The 16406-nt window shown below is 43.6% G+C and overlaps 1 protein-coding gene across 1 annotated transcript in view; it reads left to right on the forward strand.

Annotated features, from left to right (window-relative positions):
• Positions 1–12959, forward strand: part of TAB1 (TGF-beta activated kinase 1 (MAP3K7) binding protein 1) — a 28749-nt gene extending 15790 nt beyond the window's left edge. The window contains exon 11 of the mRNA XM_051962012.1: positions 83–12959. Coding sequence (XP_051817972.1) covers positions 83–290 — 208 coding nt within the window. The 3' untranslated portion in view covers positions 291–12959. The remainder of the gene's footprint in view (positions 1–82) is intronic.
• The last annotated feature ends 3447 nt before the right edge of the window (positions 12960–16406 follow it).

Consider the following 16406-nt stretch of genomic DNA (forward strand, 5'->3'; position numbering starts at 1 on the left):
GGGAGGCCCGGGGAGGCTGGGGGGCCCGGGGAGGCTGGGAGGCCTGAGAAAGGGCTGCATCCCTCCTTGTTGTCTTTTGCAGCCAGAGCCCAACCATGACCCTGCAGTCCACCAACACCCACACCCAGAGCAGCAGCTCCAGCTCCGACGGGGGGCTTTTCCGCACCCGCTCCTCCCACTCCCTGCAGCCCGACGAGGACGGGCGCGTGGAGCCTTACGTAGACTTTGCAGAGTTTTACCGCCTCTGGAACATGGACCACGGGGAGCAGGGCGCCCTTCCGGTGTCCTAGCACTGCCTAGGGATGAACGGCTGAGGGCCCGGTGCCCCTCCCTGGCCCCCACCCCGGGGGGCCCTCGCCAGGCCCTCCTCCCCAAGCCTTGCCCTTCCCTTGTGAAGCCGGGCCCTTGTCTCAGGGCCCACCGAAGGGCTCTGTGGGCTCTCCCGGCCCCGAGGCCCCGGGCAGAGGCTGGGCATGGGCAGCAGGAGCCGGCCCAGCCCCTTCCAATAAACTAGCTTGTATCACCTCCCGCTCGTGTGCTCTGGCTCAGCCCCTCCCGGGCCGCCCCACTCCCCAGGAAAGCCGGCTGTGCCTGGGGTTTTATCCGCCCAAGGCAGCTCTCCACCCAGGCCCAGGTCAGTCTGCTCGGGGTCAGTCTTCACTTCCAGGGGCCGGGGGAGACAGGTCCGCCCTGGGGTGCTGGGAGAGGAAGCCGGGAACACTGGCAACAATGAGGGACAGGAACAGCCAGAACCGGCCTCAGGACAGTGACCAGGGGCAGTGACCGGGTGGTTCTCGGACATCCCCCTCCCTGCCCTCTCACATCTGTCCTGGCCAGGGCTGTGGGCTCCGCCCTGCAGCAGACCCTCCCACCACCTCCCCTCTCTGCTCAGGAACCCTCCGTGGCTCCCTAGTGCCCCCGCGTGCAGCCCCTGGCTCCCATTAACCATCAGACTGGCCTTCGGCCGGGCATCCCCAGCTCCATGTTCCGCGCAGGCTGCTCCTTCCGCAGACCTCTCAGTCCCTGCCCGTCTCACCTGCCGCGGGCACGGCCTCTCGCCCGCTGGAGATAAGCCTCGGGAAGCCTCGTGCCCTGGCACTGAGCTGGGTCCTTTCTCTGGCCCACTGACGTGACTTTAGTGTGGAGCAGTTTTTGAAAAAACGTTTCTCCTTTTAAGTTGTGTTTTCTCCCTCCGTCCCCGGCCGTCCCCCACTGAGCTAACAGGAAACACGACTCCGTTGTGCAGACGGTCACGGGAGCATTTCCGCTGGGCTTTGTGGGACCCTCCCTGACGGGCCCTTGTGTGCTCAAACCCCTCCCCCGCCCCTTCCTGGGGCGTGTGAGTCTCCTCATCCACCATCTTCCCAGTTACAGTGTGTTCTTACAGAAGACACAGTTTTGACCCTGAGCGCTCCCGAAAGCTCCTGAGGGCTACACGTGCAGGGAGCGTCCTGCAAGGTGGGTGGGGAGGGGGCCCCGGGCCTGGCTCCAGCACTGAGAGGCCCTCTACCGTGGGAGCTGGCGGCCCTAGGGCCTGGTACCACCCAGGAAGCCCACAGGCGTCCGCAGTGATGGAGGCGGGGGAGAATCTCCCCTCGGCCTCTTCCCCCTGGGGGTCCTTTCCCCCAAACACTCAGTCGGGAGGGCGGGGAGCGCTCGCCCTGGCCTGTCTCCCCCCTGGGAGCCCGCAGACTTGGCCGTGTCCCGAGGGGTGCCCTGGGCAGGTGGGCACGGCCCCCGAGGCCCGATCCCTTCTCTTTTGGAAAGCAGGAGGCGCTTTCCTGTAGCTGGGGTCACAGTATTTTTCGCGACAGTCGCGGACCCCAGCTCTGTGCGAGGTCGTTTCCAGCTTTCTGTGCTGTGGCCTGCGTTGTGCCATGGGGACAGCTAGGGTCTCCCTGTCTCCCCGGCACTTGCCTGCAGTGCGAGCCTGGCTGCTAACGCTAGCAGTTGCCTCAGTTTCCTCATCTGCAGAAGGAGCTGGAGAAGGCGAGGGTTGGGGGGGGAGGCACACCGGGAGAGCAGCAGGGCGTGGTGGTTGCGCTTTCCCAGTTAGGCTGAGTGTGATTTGGGCCGCACCGGCACGTTCTGTGGCTGCTTCCGGCCGCTGTGCCCGGGGCCCCTCCCAGGCCCTGAGCTCGGGTTCTAAGGGTCTTCCCCACTCTGGCCCCCGCGGCAGCTGCTCTGAATGAGGCTGGGCATGACCCACTGGGGGGAGGACAAAGGTTAAAGCCCCAAATCCCAGCTGACCCACTCCCATGCTCCCTGGGAGACCTGGAAGCTGGCAAGGCCCCGGCGGCGTTGTGAACCTCCTGAGAGACCACTTCCTGCTGTGCTGTCCCCTCCCGGGGGTCCCGGGCAGGCTCCCAGAAGCCCTCCGTCCGGCCTCCTGTCGTGTTCCGTGTACCTCCTACAGGTGCCGGGACCAGGGGAGGGGGCGCAGAGTCAGACCACCTGGGGAGGGCGTCACAGGCCGCCCGAGGCCCGCTGCATCCCCCCCCCCCCATCCCTGCCCAGAAAGCTTCACGGTCTCCTGAACGTGGGAGCCGCCTCCAGTGACCGACGAGTGGACGCACCGCTGGAGGAACGGACCCGGGCTAAAGGAAACGGCCCTGGCAGCTCCAGGGAAGCTGGTTCGCGGTCCCCCTCGGAGAGAGGGGCAAAGTCTCATTTATCCAAAGGCAAGAAGCTTTTCCTGGGACATCCCGCTGGCGATGAGGACGGCCCCTGGACGCTACCCGGAGCAGGGCATGTTCACTCGATGGTCTCGCCGCAGATTTAACTTTGCATCGAGTCTTTCACATTGGAAGGGCCCGAGTCCCGCCCTGGACTCTTCCTGTGCTCAAATCCAGCCTGAGCAGCTGTGAGACTCACTTCCCTGATCTGCGAAACGCTGCAGAGGGAAGACTGCCAAGCAAACCACAATGGAGCCACCAAGAGCCCGTAACAACTGAAGGACGACGTTTTAGTTTATTTTATCACCTGTTTCCAAATTCTGTTTTAATCCGGGTCGGAGCTGCACTCAGCGCCTCTGGCGTCGGGGACGGTACCTTGGACTTTGTGTTAGGAAGACTTCAGTTTGAGTTCTTTCAGACAATTACGACCTGTGCGACCTGGGGCAGGTCATTCCGCTTTTCTTCCTGTTGTCTTGACCCGGAGTCTAGCCCTGCTAAGGTTGGAAAGTTGCAGAGTCCGGTCTCAGGCCCACATCAGGAAAAGCTCCTGAAAAAGCATTCCTCTCCCCAAGAGGAACGGAAGTCCTCCTTAATCACCCCTGTGCCCCACTACGAGGCCTTGGGGCTCACCTTGAAGGCCTGGGCCAGTGTTCCTTCTCACAGACCGGATAAAATGGACTTGAAGTCAAAGAAAGAACTGAGTTCAAATTCTGCCTTGGACACATGCCAACTGTGTGACCCTAGGCAAGTCACTTGATATTTGTAAAATGGGGATAATAATTGTATCTACCTCCCAAGGTGTGTGAACCTTAGAGCATTATATAAATATTAGCTCAAATTAAGTCTGTTAATAATATTTAAAGCAATGATCGTATAATTATTATTACTATTAACTAACAATTTAAAGTGATAATCAAACTGCATTATTTATTATTTTGATTATTAAATTGTTAATTAACTCATTAATATAACTATTGATATAGCAATATATCATTGCACTATTATTAAATATAAATGGATATATAAATATAAGTTGATTTGAAATGGTAGATATCTTGAAGGGAACCAGTTAAAAAAGGGAAGTGCACCCATTAGGGAAAGCACCGATTTACTTCTCGGGAAATATTCAGCCTGAAGCTATCTGGAATCAAGGAAGGGAAGGCTAACGTTCTCACCACGATCTGCTTTGCCACATGAAGAAACAATTATTTGCAAGTCATGGAGCCAGGCTGGAGAACAATCGAGAAATCTGACCCTAGTCCAGCCTGCGGCGTCCCTGGTCCAATAAAAACAACCCTCAGCCCTCCCCACCAAAACACAGTGTCTGTTTACCCAGATGGACCGGCCCGCCCGTTGAGCGGTCACTGGGCTTAATCCAGGGGTACTGATGCCTGGGAGGAAGAAATAGATGTAAATACCAGATCATTTAAGAACTAGAGCATGCTCGCAACTAGGGTGATGGCAGGAAAGGCTTCTGGAGGGAGGAAGTGTATGATCCCAACCTTAGTCCCTGGAGGGACGCCAGGGCGTCTAAGCTCTTAGCACAAGTTGTAAGTGGCCTGGAAGTGGAATGAGGAGGCTGTGAATGCTTTCCTTCATCTATTCTGTCTCCCTAGATTGAAGCAAAAGTCAAGGAAAAGAGAAAGACCGAGCCAGGGACTGATCTTGTTGAAGAAAGAAGGGCCGTTTCCTAGAGAAACCACAACGACCAAAATTTTAATTGAGTAGAATATATGGACTGAGTGATTCTTCAAAGAGCAGAGGTTACTGAGTGATGTGGGATGGAGACGGTGGTGGGAAAACCAGCAAGGTGTAAATGAAGCTGTTGGGCTCCGAGATCCCATTTATCTCTATCCAGGAGGCTACGATTCTGTGTCTCGTTGAAACTTTGCATTTCTCCCTGCCTGCTAGACCTCTTCACACAGTCAGTACTTTTTCATGTTTGTAGACTGAAGATGTGTGCTCTTCCCAGACAAGAAAGCATGGCAGAATGTCCATAGTGTTGGTAAAATTAGCATCTTTCCTTCCACTGCCTAGAAGAAAAAGCAATGATCATAAAATCGTCATCGTGGCTTCTTCAAGAACAAGGTTCTGAATCTCTTGGCTGGAGTAACTAGATCAGCTCAGCAGAAGTGTGATTCCTGCTCCAAAATTCATTGCTGTGAATTGTTATTATTATTAGTGAAGATGAAGATTCTTTCCTGCAGAAGGATGGGGCAGAACTGGGAGAGAACCAGGAAACTCATGGATTGACAGACTTTTTAAGGACTTTTCAAGCAGTGAATTGCTTGTTTCTGGCTTACAGTTTCAAGAGGGAACATGGAAGAGACCAATCTTACTTCATATGCTTTCTCTCTATATGTGAGACCCTGCTTCTATTACAGGTGGGGGCGCTTTGGCTCTACCTACACTTTTTTTTTTAATTTCTTTTTTTCCTGGTTATATCTGTACATTCATTTTTAAGACACATTTCCTTATGAATCATGTTGGGGGAAAAAAAATCAGAACAAAAGGGAAAAATCATGAGAGGAAAAAAAACAGAAGAAAAAGAAAAAAAAAGCAAACATAACTTGTGTTGATTTACATTCAGTGTCCATAATTCTCCCTCTGGGTGCACATGACATTTCCATCCAGAGTTTACTGGAATTTCCTTGTATCACTGAACCGCTGAGGAGAACTGAGTCTTTTATGATCGATCATCACACAATCTTGTTATTATTGTACATAATGTATTCCTGGTTCTGCTTGTTTCACTCAGGGTCCGTTCATGTAAATCTTTGCAGGCCTTTCTAAAATCAGCTTGTGCATCACTTTTTATAGAACAGCAATATTCCATTACTTGCATATACCATAATTTATTCAGCCATTCCCCATTTGATGGGCATCTATTCATTTGCTAATTCTTTGCTACCACAAAAAGAGCCGCTACAAACATTTTTGCACATGTTCCGCCTACATCTTTACAAAGGCTTTGTCAAAGCCTCTTATGCTCTTCTTAAAAATGAAAGCTAGACCACAATGACAGAATCAGAGCAGGTATTAAAATTCTATTTTCACCAATTTTAGTGCCCGGAGGGAAAATCCCCATCACCCTACTCTTGTTACTGCACTGGCTTCTTCATTTGTAAAAATATTTGAATGAGGACACATGCCGAAACATGCTACCCACCTTTGGATAGAGAGGGGAAGAACTTACAGTGTAGATTGGGATTTTTTTTCCTTCGACTCTATGTGTTTATAACAGGGCTTTTGTTTTTCTTTCTAAATGGGGAAAGGGACTTGGGAGGGAGAAAAGGTAGAGTTTTATTGATTGATATATAAAATTTAATGAAATTAACTAGTTTTTTTTTTTCCCAAAAAAGAAAATTATCAGAATCCTTGCTCTTCCACCCTGATGAGATGACAAATGTGCATGAACCGATTCTGGTACCTGGAAGCTTGTGTACAGATGGATGGTGGGGTACAGATGGAAGGTAGCAGCACCTTGGGCGAGGGCCCTGAACGCCTCAGAAAGAGGATCTGAGATAGAATCACAGCCGTCCAATGATTACCAATGACCCGCTTGAGCTCCCATTGCCCTTTGGCCAACATGGAAGGTAATTAGGCTGCCATCTGCTCCCTGGGAGAGCCCCCAGAGCATGTGGCAGGAAACAAATATCTAAGTGTTGGCTATTGAAAAGAGCCAGCCTGATTCAGAAATGGCTTAGGTTTCAGTTTGAAAACAAAAAAGCAGATTCTAAAGTGACAAGAATTGGAAAGCCGCTGACATCTTGGCAGGCTAAGTTACAGGTATTAAAGGGGAAAAAAGGGGATTTTTTTTAACAGATGGAAGACCAGTCTTTTGTAGAGGAAGGGTCTTCTGGATTTTGAAAAAAAAACCCTTCTTTGGTAAACTCGGGGAACCCCACAACTTGAATAGGATCAAAATAGGTCATGGCAATCAAGGCAAATAAGAAGGCAAAATGATGAGACAAGAAATGAGCTCTTTGTCTCCAGGGATAGCTAACCTGGATGGAGGAATGGTGTGGTACAAATAATGTCGAATTTGGAGCCAGTTCAAGTTCGCATGTATAACTTGTCTGACCTTCAATGAGTTTATCTCTCGATATGGGCTTAATTTCCTTATCTGTTATAATAATAACATATAATATTTATTAGAGCACTTCATTGTTATTTGGAACAACAATTTTGGTCCCCTTGCTCAAATTAATCATTATTCAATTTATTTTTATTTGATGGGTATCAATATTAGTGAATTAAACAGAACAGGATTAATGCTGTTACAATAAGAGTTATAAATAATTAATCCATATATTAGTGATTATATTACTTACATATTGGCTAAATTCATCATATTAGTTAGAAATGTAATATAAGGTTCATTTGCTAGTGCAATACTCTCATCCCTATGAATCACTACCATCTACTTCCTTGAGACCTTTGCTTCCAACCCAATTTCCTTGGACCTTAGGATATTAATGGTCAAACATAAGGGTCTTATGACCTGTGGAAAGCCCTGAGATAATGTTGAAAGGGACCTTTGGAAAGCCCCTGCTAAGATGACCTGAAGTTGATGATCTGTGGAAGGTCTGTTGACAAAGTGATTATAATTGATAGACATTACCTTTAGCCTTCTATAAGATTTCCCCACTTCTGGAATTGACCAATCAGTGAATTGGAATTCCTCTTTCTATTTTTAGTGCTCTTCCAAGTGTATAAAAGTATTTAGCTCTTAAAGGGGGAAGGGGGGGGTCGATCCCTGATTGTGAGGAAAATCTTGGACTCATTTAATTATGCTTGGAGTTCTCAGTGATTTTTGTTACAGATTGGATTTTTTGGGCCCATGCATTGTTCAGATCTGTGATTCCATTCATGTAAAGAACTCTCTATATGGAAGTACCATTTCCCAAAGCAGGCCAATAAACAAGCATTTATTAAGCACCTACTGTGTACTAGGAATTAGAGATACAAGGATAAAAATAAATCTCTCCCCACCCTCAAGATTTATATTTGATTATAATCTCTCTGTAACGATATAATGTTCAACATGCTTAACTTATATTGCATTACTTGCTGACTAAGGGAGGGACGAAGTAGGGAGAGAGAAAAATATGGAATACAAAGTGTTTTTTAAAATTTTTTTTATGGTAATCTTTATTTTAAGAGACAGTGTATTAGAGTCAAGAAATTCTTGCTATTGGGTAAATTTAAGTCATGTCTGATTCTTCATGACCTCCTTTTGGGGGTGGAACACAAGGTTTTATAAGGGTGAATGTTGAAAACTATCTTTGCCTCTATTTTGAAAGATAAAAAGTTATTATAAAAAAAGAAACTAACATAATGTTCAAGAGTGGAGAAAGCAATCCAGAGATAAGCTGTAAACCCACCTCTAAGTCATTACCAACTCTAAGGCCAGTCTACTAGCTAATAGTGACTCATGATTTATACAAGTTGCTGTCTGGTAATAGAATAGCAAAATGATTGAAAGATAGCACAGTTTTCAAAAGAAGAAATTCAAACTATTAACAACCATATGAAAGAATGTTCCCTCTGATAAGTAATAAGAAAAAAAGTAAAAGAACTGCAAGGTTTCATCTGAAACCGATAAGATTGGCAAAGAAAACAGAAGATAAAAATGGTGAATGTTGAAAGGGCTGTGGGATGTTAGGCAAAGTAGTACGCTAATGGTTGAACTGTGAATTTGGGTCCAATTATTTTGGGAAATAATGTGGGATAATGCTATAAGCCCTCGAATACTAGGTATCTTCTGACCCAGTGAATACACTATATGTCAGTCATATATTTCAATGCCAAAGACAGAGAGAAAGGTACCATGATCAAATGATATAACATACATAAGGCTGTAACTGATCCAGAGTTGGTGGTAGTCGTGGGGATGAAGGGGGACATTGCTCCCTTGGTGATGGCTGTGGGGATAACAGCCTGGGAGTCTTGGGGTTGCCTTTCTCCCGATAGGAGTTAGTTTTCACTCTTTGTTAAAGGTGGTGACAGACCCTTTCCCCACAAAGATTATTTCCCCTTTGAGATTGTTAGGGGGGGCCAGGCTGGAGGGCTAGGAAGAGACAGTACTGTTGTTCCTAAGACTTCTTGTCTCTATTTCATCCTTGTGTTCTCTATTTATTGTGTAGTGCAGTGCCTGGCACATATATTTATGGAACAAATATTTGTTGAATACTTGCTAGTTTGACTGCTATCAAAGCCGTTTCCTGGCAACTGACCCTGTTTCTTACCAGCCTAATAAAGTGTTGCAAGAACTGTAGGCTGGCAATATGGTGCAGAGCAGAGGACCTTGTTCTCAGAGTTTGGATTCCAGTCCTGACTTTTCCACAAAATCATGGCCTTCAATTAGGAAAAAATCTTTAGATTTTTAGAGAAAAAAATCTATCTTTCTATCTTCCCCTTGGAGGACAGTGGGGTCTCTTTTATTGAGGAGGTAGTAAGGAAGAGACTAGCTAAGTGACATGATCACTTATCCTAAAGTACCCTATGATTTGGACTTTGAAAGCTGTCTAATCCAATCCCTTTAATTTTATAGAAGGAGAAACTAGGTAGGATTCAGAAAGATGTAGTGATTTGGTCAGCATCACAGAGATAAGAAGTAGCAGAGAAGAGATTTAGAAACTGAGATTCTGATTCCAAATTCAGGACGTTTTCTATCCATCATCCATTCAGCTTCTGCTTAAAAATTCCAGTGACTGGGAGCTTACTTTTTTTTTTTTTTAAGACACAGTTTCCTTATTTTTCCCAGGCTGGAAGTTCAGGGAATACTCACAGGGCCTCAGTTTCTCTCTTTGTAAGGCGAGACAAGATGTTGAAAGTCCCTCCCAGCTCTAAGAATCCAAGAATGGGAGGGTCAGGGAAAATCACAGGTTAAGTTATAAAATAGAAAGGCTTTGATGTAAAGTAGGAAGGGCATGTGGTGGGTAAATTGAGCCAAGTTACAAGAACACCTAAGGGAAAAACCTGCCCTATTCGGCCTTGGATGCAGCTGTACCAACTGGGTTGATAATGGGACTAGCAGGTGGTAGCCAGGTGAAACACCAAGCATTTGTTTTTTATTGTTTTTTGTTGTTGTTTTCCACTTAATAGTATTTTTTCCACTCACATGTAAAAATAGTTTTCATTTTTATAAGATTTTGAGTTCCAGATTTTTCTTCCTACCTCCCTTCCTTCCCCCTTCCCCGAGACAGCAAGCAATCTGATATGGGTTATACATGTACAATCACGTTAAACATATTTTCACGTTGTGAAAGAAAAATCAGAACAAAAGGGAAAAATCACAAGTAAGAAAAAACAAATAAGAAGGGAACACACTATGCTTCAATCTGCATTCAGTTTCCATAGTTCTTTCTCTGGATGTGGGTACGTCAAGCCATTTGAATGGAGAAGGAAAGAGGAAGTGACCCAAAATTTCTGAGATGTGACCTTGTGACCGAGGGCAGCCATTATAGGATTTCATTATCATCATAGGATTTGGGTTTATTGGAGGAGACTTTGATCTAAGAGGACTTTAGAGCCCATCTAGTTGAGCTCCTCAGTTATAAAACTGTGAGGAAACTGAGATCCAGTGAAGTGATAGAACTTGGCTAAGGAGTGCTTTTGCTTTGCATGATTATGCACAGTACTTGGTTCCTTGGGAGTTATAACAGAGAGAAGAGACAGTTTCGGTGTTAAATGTCTTGTCTGCCCCCCTATTCCCCCCGCCAGGGAGACCAACCACTTATGCGGTTATCTTGGCTGAAGCTACCCCAGGATTCACTGTGTGAGCTCTTCTGCATTCTGTTGTAAGCGTTTTGAGGATAGGAACTGACTTTTGCCTCTTTTTGTGTCCCCAGAACTCAACACAGCACCTAGTAGTCACTTAATAAATGTTGATTGATTATTGATTGTGTTACAAGAGGTGACTCTTGGTTCTCTAGAGCCACTTCCATTCTAGTAGTCCCTACCAAGCTTGAAAGTAAAAGTGTCTGTGATAGAGACAGAGAGAGAGAGACAGTGAGAGAAAGAGACAGACAGACAACAAGAGAGAGGGGTGGGGGAAGGAGAGGAGGGAGGGATGGAGAGAGAGAGAGAAAGGGGGGAAGGAAGGAGAGATGGAGAGAAAGAGACAGAGAGGGAGAGAGAGAGAGAGAAGGAAGGAAGGAAAGGAGAGGGGGAGAGGGAGGAGAGAAGCAGAAAAAAAATAGGTGGAGAAAATAGAGAAGAAAGAAAAAAGGAAAGAAAGAAAAGACTGCCATTAAACCCTCTTATAAAAATGCCTAGAAGGAATATCTAACAAGTAGGAGAGCTATAAAAACTAAATGTTGAATTTGTTTATATTGAAATATATGTTTTGCTCTTATTGTTCACTCATTTCAGTTGTGTCCAACTCTTTGTTGACCCCATTTTGGGTTTTCTTGGCAAAGATTTTGGAGTGGTTTGCTATTCCCTTCTACAGCTCATTTTACTTTTTTTTTTTTTTTTTTAATAACTTTTTATTGATAGAACCCATGCCAGGGTAATTTTTTTTTACAGCATTATCCCTTGCATTCACTTCTGTTCCAATTTTTCCCCTCCCTCCCTCCACCCCCTCCCCCAGATGGCAAGCAGTCCTTTACATGTTGAATAGGTTACAGTATATCCTAGATACTATATATGTGTGCAGAACCAAACAGTTTTCTTGTTGCACGGGGAGAACTGGATTCAGAAGGTAGAAATAACCCGGGAAGAAAAACAAAAATGCGAGCAGTTTATATTCATTTCCCAGTGTTCTTTCTTTGGGTGTAGCTGCTTCTGCCCATCTTTGATCCATTGAAACTGAATTAGTTCTCTTTATCGAAGAGATCCACTTCCATCAGAATACATCCTCAAACAGTATCGTTGTTGAGGTATATAATGATCTCCTGGTTCTGCTCATTTCACTCAGCATCAGTTCATGTAAGTCTCGCCAGTCCTCTCTGTATTCATCCTGCTGGTCATTCCTTACAGAACAATAATATTCCATAACGTTCATATACCACAATTTACTCAACCATTCTCCAATTGATGGGCATCCATTCATTTTCCAGCTTCTAGCCACTACAAACAGGGCTGCCACAAACATTTTGGCACATACAGGTTCCTTTCCCTTCTTTAGTATCTCTTTGGGGTATCAAAGGGTATGCACAGTTTGATAACTTTTTGAGCATAGTTTCAAATTGTCTACAGCTCATTTTACATATGAGTAAACTGAGACAAAGTTAAGTGACTATTTCAGGATCACTTAGCTAGTCTGAAGCCACATTTGAAGTCATGAAAATGAGTCTTCTTAACTCCAAGCCCAGTGCTCTATCTGCTGTGCTCCCTAGATGCCTATATTTACTTGTTACATATGCTTATTTATGTTTATTATATATTCATATATTTATCACATTGAATTTTTTAAAGCAGGCTGTATGTAAAAGAGAACCACAGTCCTCTCCTTTTTCTGTCACATTATGTGGAAATGCTCATTTCATTTGGTTGTTGTTCATGTTGATTGTTGGTTTAATGTTTGTTGATCGACCCACTGTCACCCTGAACCCTCACCTTCTCCAACTGAGCAGCTGCAATTCCTTTGACCCATCGTCATCTGGCAAGGACTCCCAGCCCTCCAAAAGCACAGTTGCCAACCTCCTTTAAAGGCTCTCTAGTTTATCAATGTCTCTTTTCACGTGTGGTGCCCAGAACGGAATCCTACGCTTTGTGAGCTGCCTCATATTTTGTTACAGATCCCTTTTCTTCTCACCTGGAACGTTAGGCTAATCCTCCCATAGTACCTACCTCTCAGGATTGTTGTGAGGATCAGTGGGATAATGGACCAAGGTCATACCCAGCTATTGCCCCCCCCCCCCCCCCCCCCCCCCCCCCCCCCCCCCCCGGAGAAAGTAGATTAGCTTCCACTTCCTTTTCTGTCCCCTGGACTAGGTGCAAATCCCCTTAGAATTTTCCTCCTTCCTGATTGCTAGAACAGATAAAGCAGTTTCCCTTAATTTTTCCTTTTTACTACAAACTTAACCTTCATGAATAAACAGACATTTCAACAAAGTGAATGATATGTAAAACCATGAATCTGTTATGTATACTTTTTTTTTTTAAATGAGGCAATTGGATTCAAGTGACTTGTCCAGAGTCACACAGCTAGTACGTGTTAAGTGTCTTGGTCAGTTTTAACTCAGGTCCAGTGCTCTATCTGGAGGGCCCTTAGCTGCCCCTGGGTATACTTTTTTTTTTAAGTATATTAAATTGAACAGAACAGTCACAAAATTGTCCTGCTTTTTGCCTTTCTTTATATCCCTAGGACTTAGCAGAGTGCCTAGCACAGAGTATGTGCTTTTTAAAAAAAAAAATTGTGTGTTGTGCATGGTTCATATGGAAATGTTTTGCATGATTTCACATGTAGGATTGATATCATATTTCCGGCCTTCTCACTGAATAAGACAAGGGTTAGTGGGAAGAAGAAATTTTAAAAAGTGAATGTTTGTTTTTTATTTATTTATTTATTTTTTTTGCTGAGGCAATTGGAGTTACGTGACTTGCTCAGGGTCACACAGCTAGGAAGTATTAAGTGACTGAGGTCAAATTTGAACTCAGATCCTCCTGACTTCAGGGATGGTGCTCTATCCACTGCGCCACCCAGCTGCCCCTAAAAGTGGATGGTGAAAATTTTTTTACCTGCAGTAGGGAAATATTTAAGGAAACAAATAAAAATATGTTTTAAAAAATTCTTATTGTAGAAGGCAGATTCAAGATGGAGAAGAGTCAGCATTTTTACTCAGCTCTAACATTAACCTAGAATATTCACTCTAGTGAATCCTGGCTGGCAAATCCAAGGAAACTCAGAAGTGATGGGAAGGAACATTCTGGTAGTGTCCGGAGATGGATGAAAAAGCCCCCAGGGAAGAAAGCCCTGGGACAATCTAAAATCCCAAGAAACCCCCAGACTAGCTGTAGAACAGAAACCGGTCCCTCTGGAGGCTCTGTCCCCCATTATGCAGAGGTCAGAGGAGAGTGGCCAGAACCAGCACTGGGCCATAGTTATATATTGAGCACAAACCAAACTTATCTGTGTGGTTCTGAACACAGAAGGAAAACTAGAGAAGAAAATGCCAAACTATTACTCAGTTCTAGCTTTTAACCCACAAATCTTAAGTGGAATAAGCAGGACAGGAGATCCAGAAGAGTAGCCAGCAGCTGTGTGTCTCTGGCTCTGCAGAACCTTCCAGCAGACTAACAGTGACTGACTCCAATGGTGCTCTACTGAAACTCAACCACATGCAAGATGACAGATCTAAACCTGGATCAGACCAGAGTTCAGACCAGGAAGACAGAGAACAGACTTCTTCCAGCATCACATTATTTCAGAAGCACCAAAAACTTTCAGGCCCCCAGAGTGAACTTTAAAAAAACATAGCAGAAGGACATAAAAAAACTCAAACCAGATACTATCTCCCAGAGATAAATAGAGCCCAACCCTAACACAAAGTCCATAGTCAAGAAGTAGGCTGGAAGATGAACCCAACCATGAATGATAGTTGATATGGGACAGGGGAGCAGGTAAGAAAAAGATAATGATTTGAAAACATCTACAAGCAAAGTTTCAATGGAAAAAAAAAATCAGACTGCACAAAAATCCAATAAGAACTCCTAAAAGAGTTAAAACCTGAAGAAAATGATTTTTTTAAAAGAGCAAAAAATGATCTTAATAAATAAATAAAAGCAGTAGGAAAATGGGAAAATAAATGAGAGCTATGCAAAAACATTATAAAAAGGAAATAAGTTTGATAAAAGAGGTACCAAACCTCCCTGAAGAAAATAACTCCTTAAAAACAAAAATTGGCCAATTAGAAATAAATTTCTCTGAGACATTAAGAAATATGAAACAAAATCAAGAAAATGAAATAGTAGAAAAATATGAAACAAAACAACTTGCCTAGAAAATCGATTGAGGGGGAGATTAAGTATTATTAGACTACCTGAAAGCCATGAACAACAACCCACAAAAAGAGTCTAAACATCATATTTCAAGAAATTATAAGAGAAAACTGCCCAGAATCGAAATCTTAGAACCAGAGGATAATTTTGAAGTAAAAAGAATTTATCAATCATTTCCTGAAAGAATCCCCCAAATGAAAACTTCCAGGAATATTGTAGACAAAATCCATCATTCTCAGGTCAAGAAGAAAAATGTTACAAGCAGTCAGAAAGAAAAAATTCAAATACCTTGGAGTCATAGTCAGGATCGCACAAGATTTGGCAGCCACCACAATGAAGAAATGGAGGGCTTGGAATATAATATTCCAAAAGGCAAAGGAGCTATGAGTACAACCAAGAACAAGCCACCCAGCAAAACCAAGTATAAGCATACAGGTTAAAAAAAAATTATATATATATATTTAATGAAATAGGGGAGTTTGAAACATTCCTCAAAATCAGAACCAAATAGAACATTGGATGTTCAAATGCAAAACTCAAAAGAAGCATTTACAAATTAAATATGAATGAGAAATTATAAGGGACTAAACAAGGTTAAATGGTTTACATCATTATTTGAGGACATGATACAAATCACTTGTCGGAACTTTATTATTATCAAGAAAGAGTCTAAATAGAAGAGCCTAGGTGTGATTTGTGTTTAATACAACCTCAAAAAATTCTCAAAAGAAGAATGGAATGGCTGGGGGAGAGGAAAATACTGGAAGAGGGGAAAAAGAGAGAGAGAAAACATGAAAAATAAATGGGGCACAAAAGGAAGGGTTTATATAATAGTGCTAACAGTGAACGGGAGTGGGCATCACTTTTATCTGAATTAGTTTTAGGAGGAAAGAATATACATATCCACATAATTGGGTACAGAAACGCATGTTACCCAACAGAAAAGTAGGAGGGAAAGAAATCAAGAGAAAGGTAAGGAGGATAAATTAAAGGAGACAGCTGTCAGAAACCAAACAGATTCTTGAGGAGGGTATAGAGTTAAAAAAAGAGAAGAATAATTATGAGACTAGGATAGAAAACAATAGTTATCAGTCATAACTATGAATGTGAATGGGATAAACACCTATAAAACAGATGAGGATAATGAATTAGATAAAGGATTAGGAACTATTGTTTCTGGTTAGTGTTAAAATAAAGGACTGGAGCAAAATCTATTCTGTTTCATCTGAAGTAAAAAATAAGCATGTGGTATCAAAATAATATCATTTATGATAGACAAAGCAAAAGCAAAAGTAGACCTAATTAAAAGAGATACAGAGAAACCACATTTTAATAAAATAAATCATAGACAATGAATTAATATCGATACCAAATATATGTGCACCAGGTGGTCTATAGCACCTAATTTTCTTTCTTTTATTATATATATATAATTATTATTATATATACGCATGAGTAATTTTTCAGCATTGACAGTTGCAAAACCTTTTGTTCCAACTTTTCCCCTCCTTTCCCCCACCCCTTCCCCCAGATAGCGGGTTAACCAATACATGTTAAATATGTTAAAGTATAAGTTAAATATAATAAATACAATGTATACATGTCCAAACAGTTATTTGCTGTACAAAAAGAATCAGACTTTGAAATAATATACAATTAACCTGTGAAGGAAATTGAAAATGCAGGTGGACAAAAATAGAGGGATTGGGAATTCTATGTAGTGGTTCATAGTCATCTCCCAGAGTTCTTTTGCTGGGTGTAGCTGGTCCAGTTCATTAC

The sequence above is a fragment of the Antechinus flavipes genome, chromosome 5, assembly GCF_016432865.1.
Source record: "Antechinus flavipes isolate AdamAnt ecotype Samford, QLD, Australia chromosome 5, AdamAnt_v2, whole genome shotgun sequence".
Classification (NCBI taxonomy): domain Eukaryota; kingdom Metazoa; phylum Chordata; class Mammalia; order Dasyuromorphia; family Dasyuridae; genus Antechinus; species Antechinus flavipes.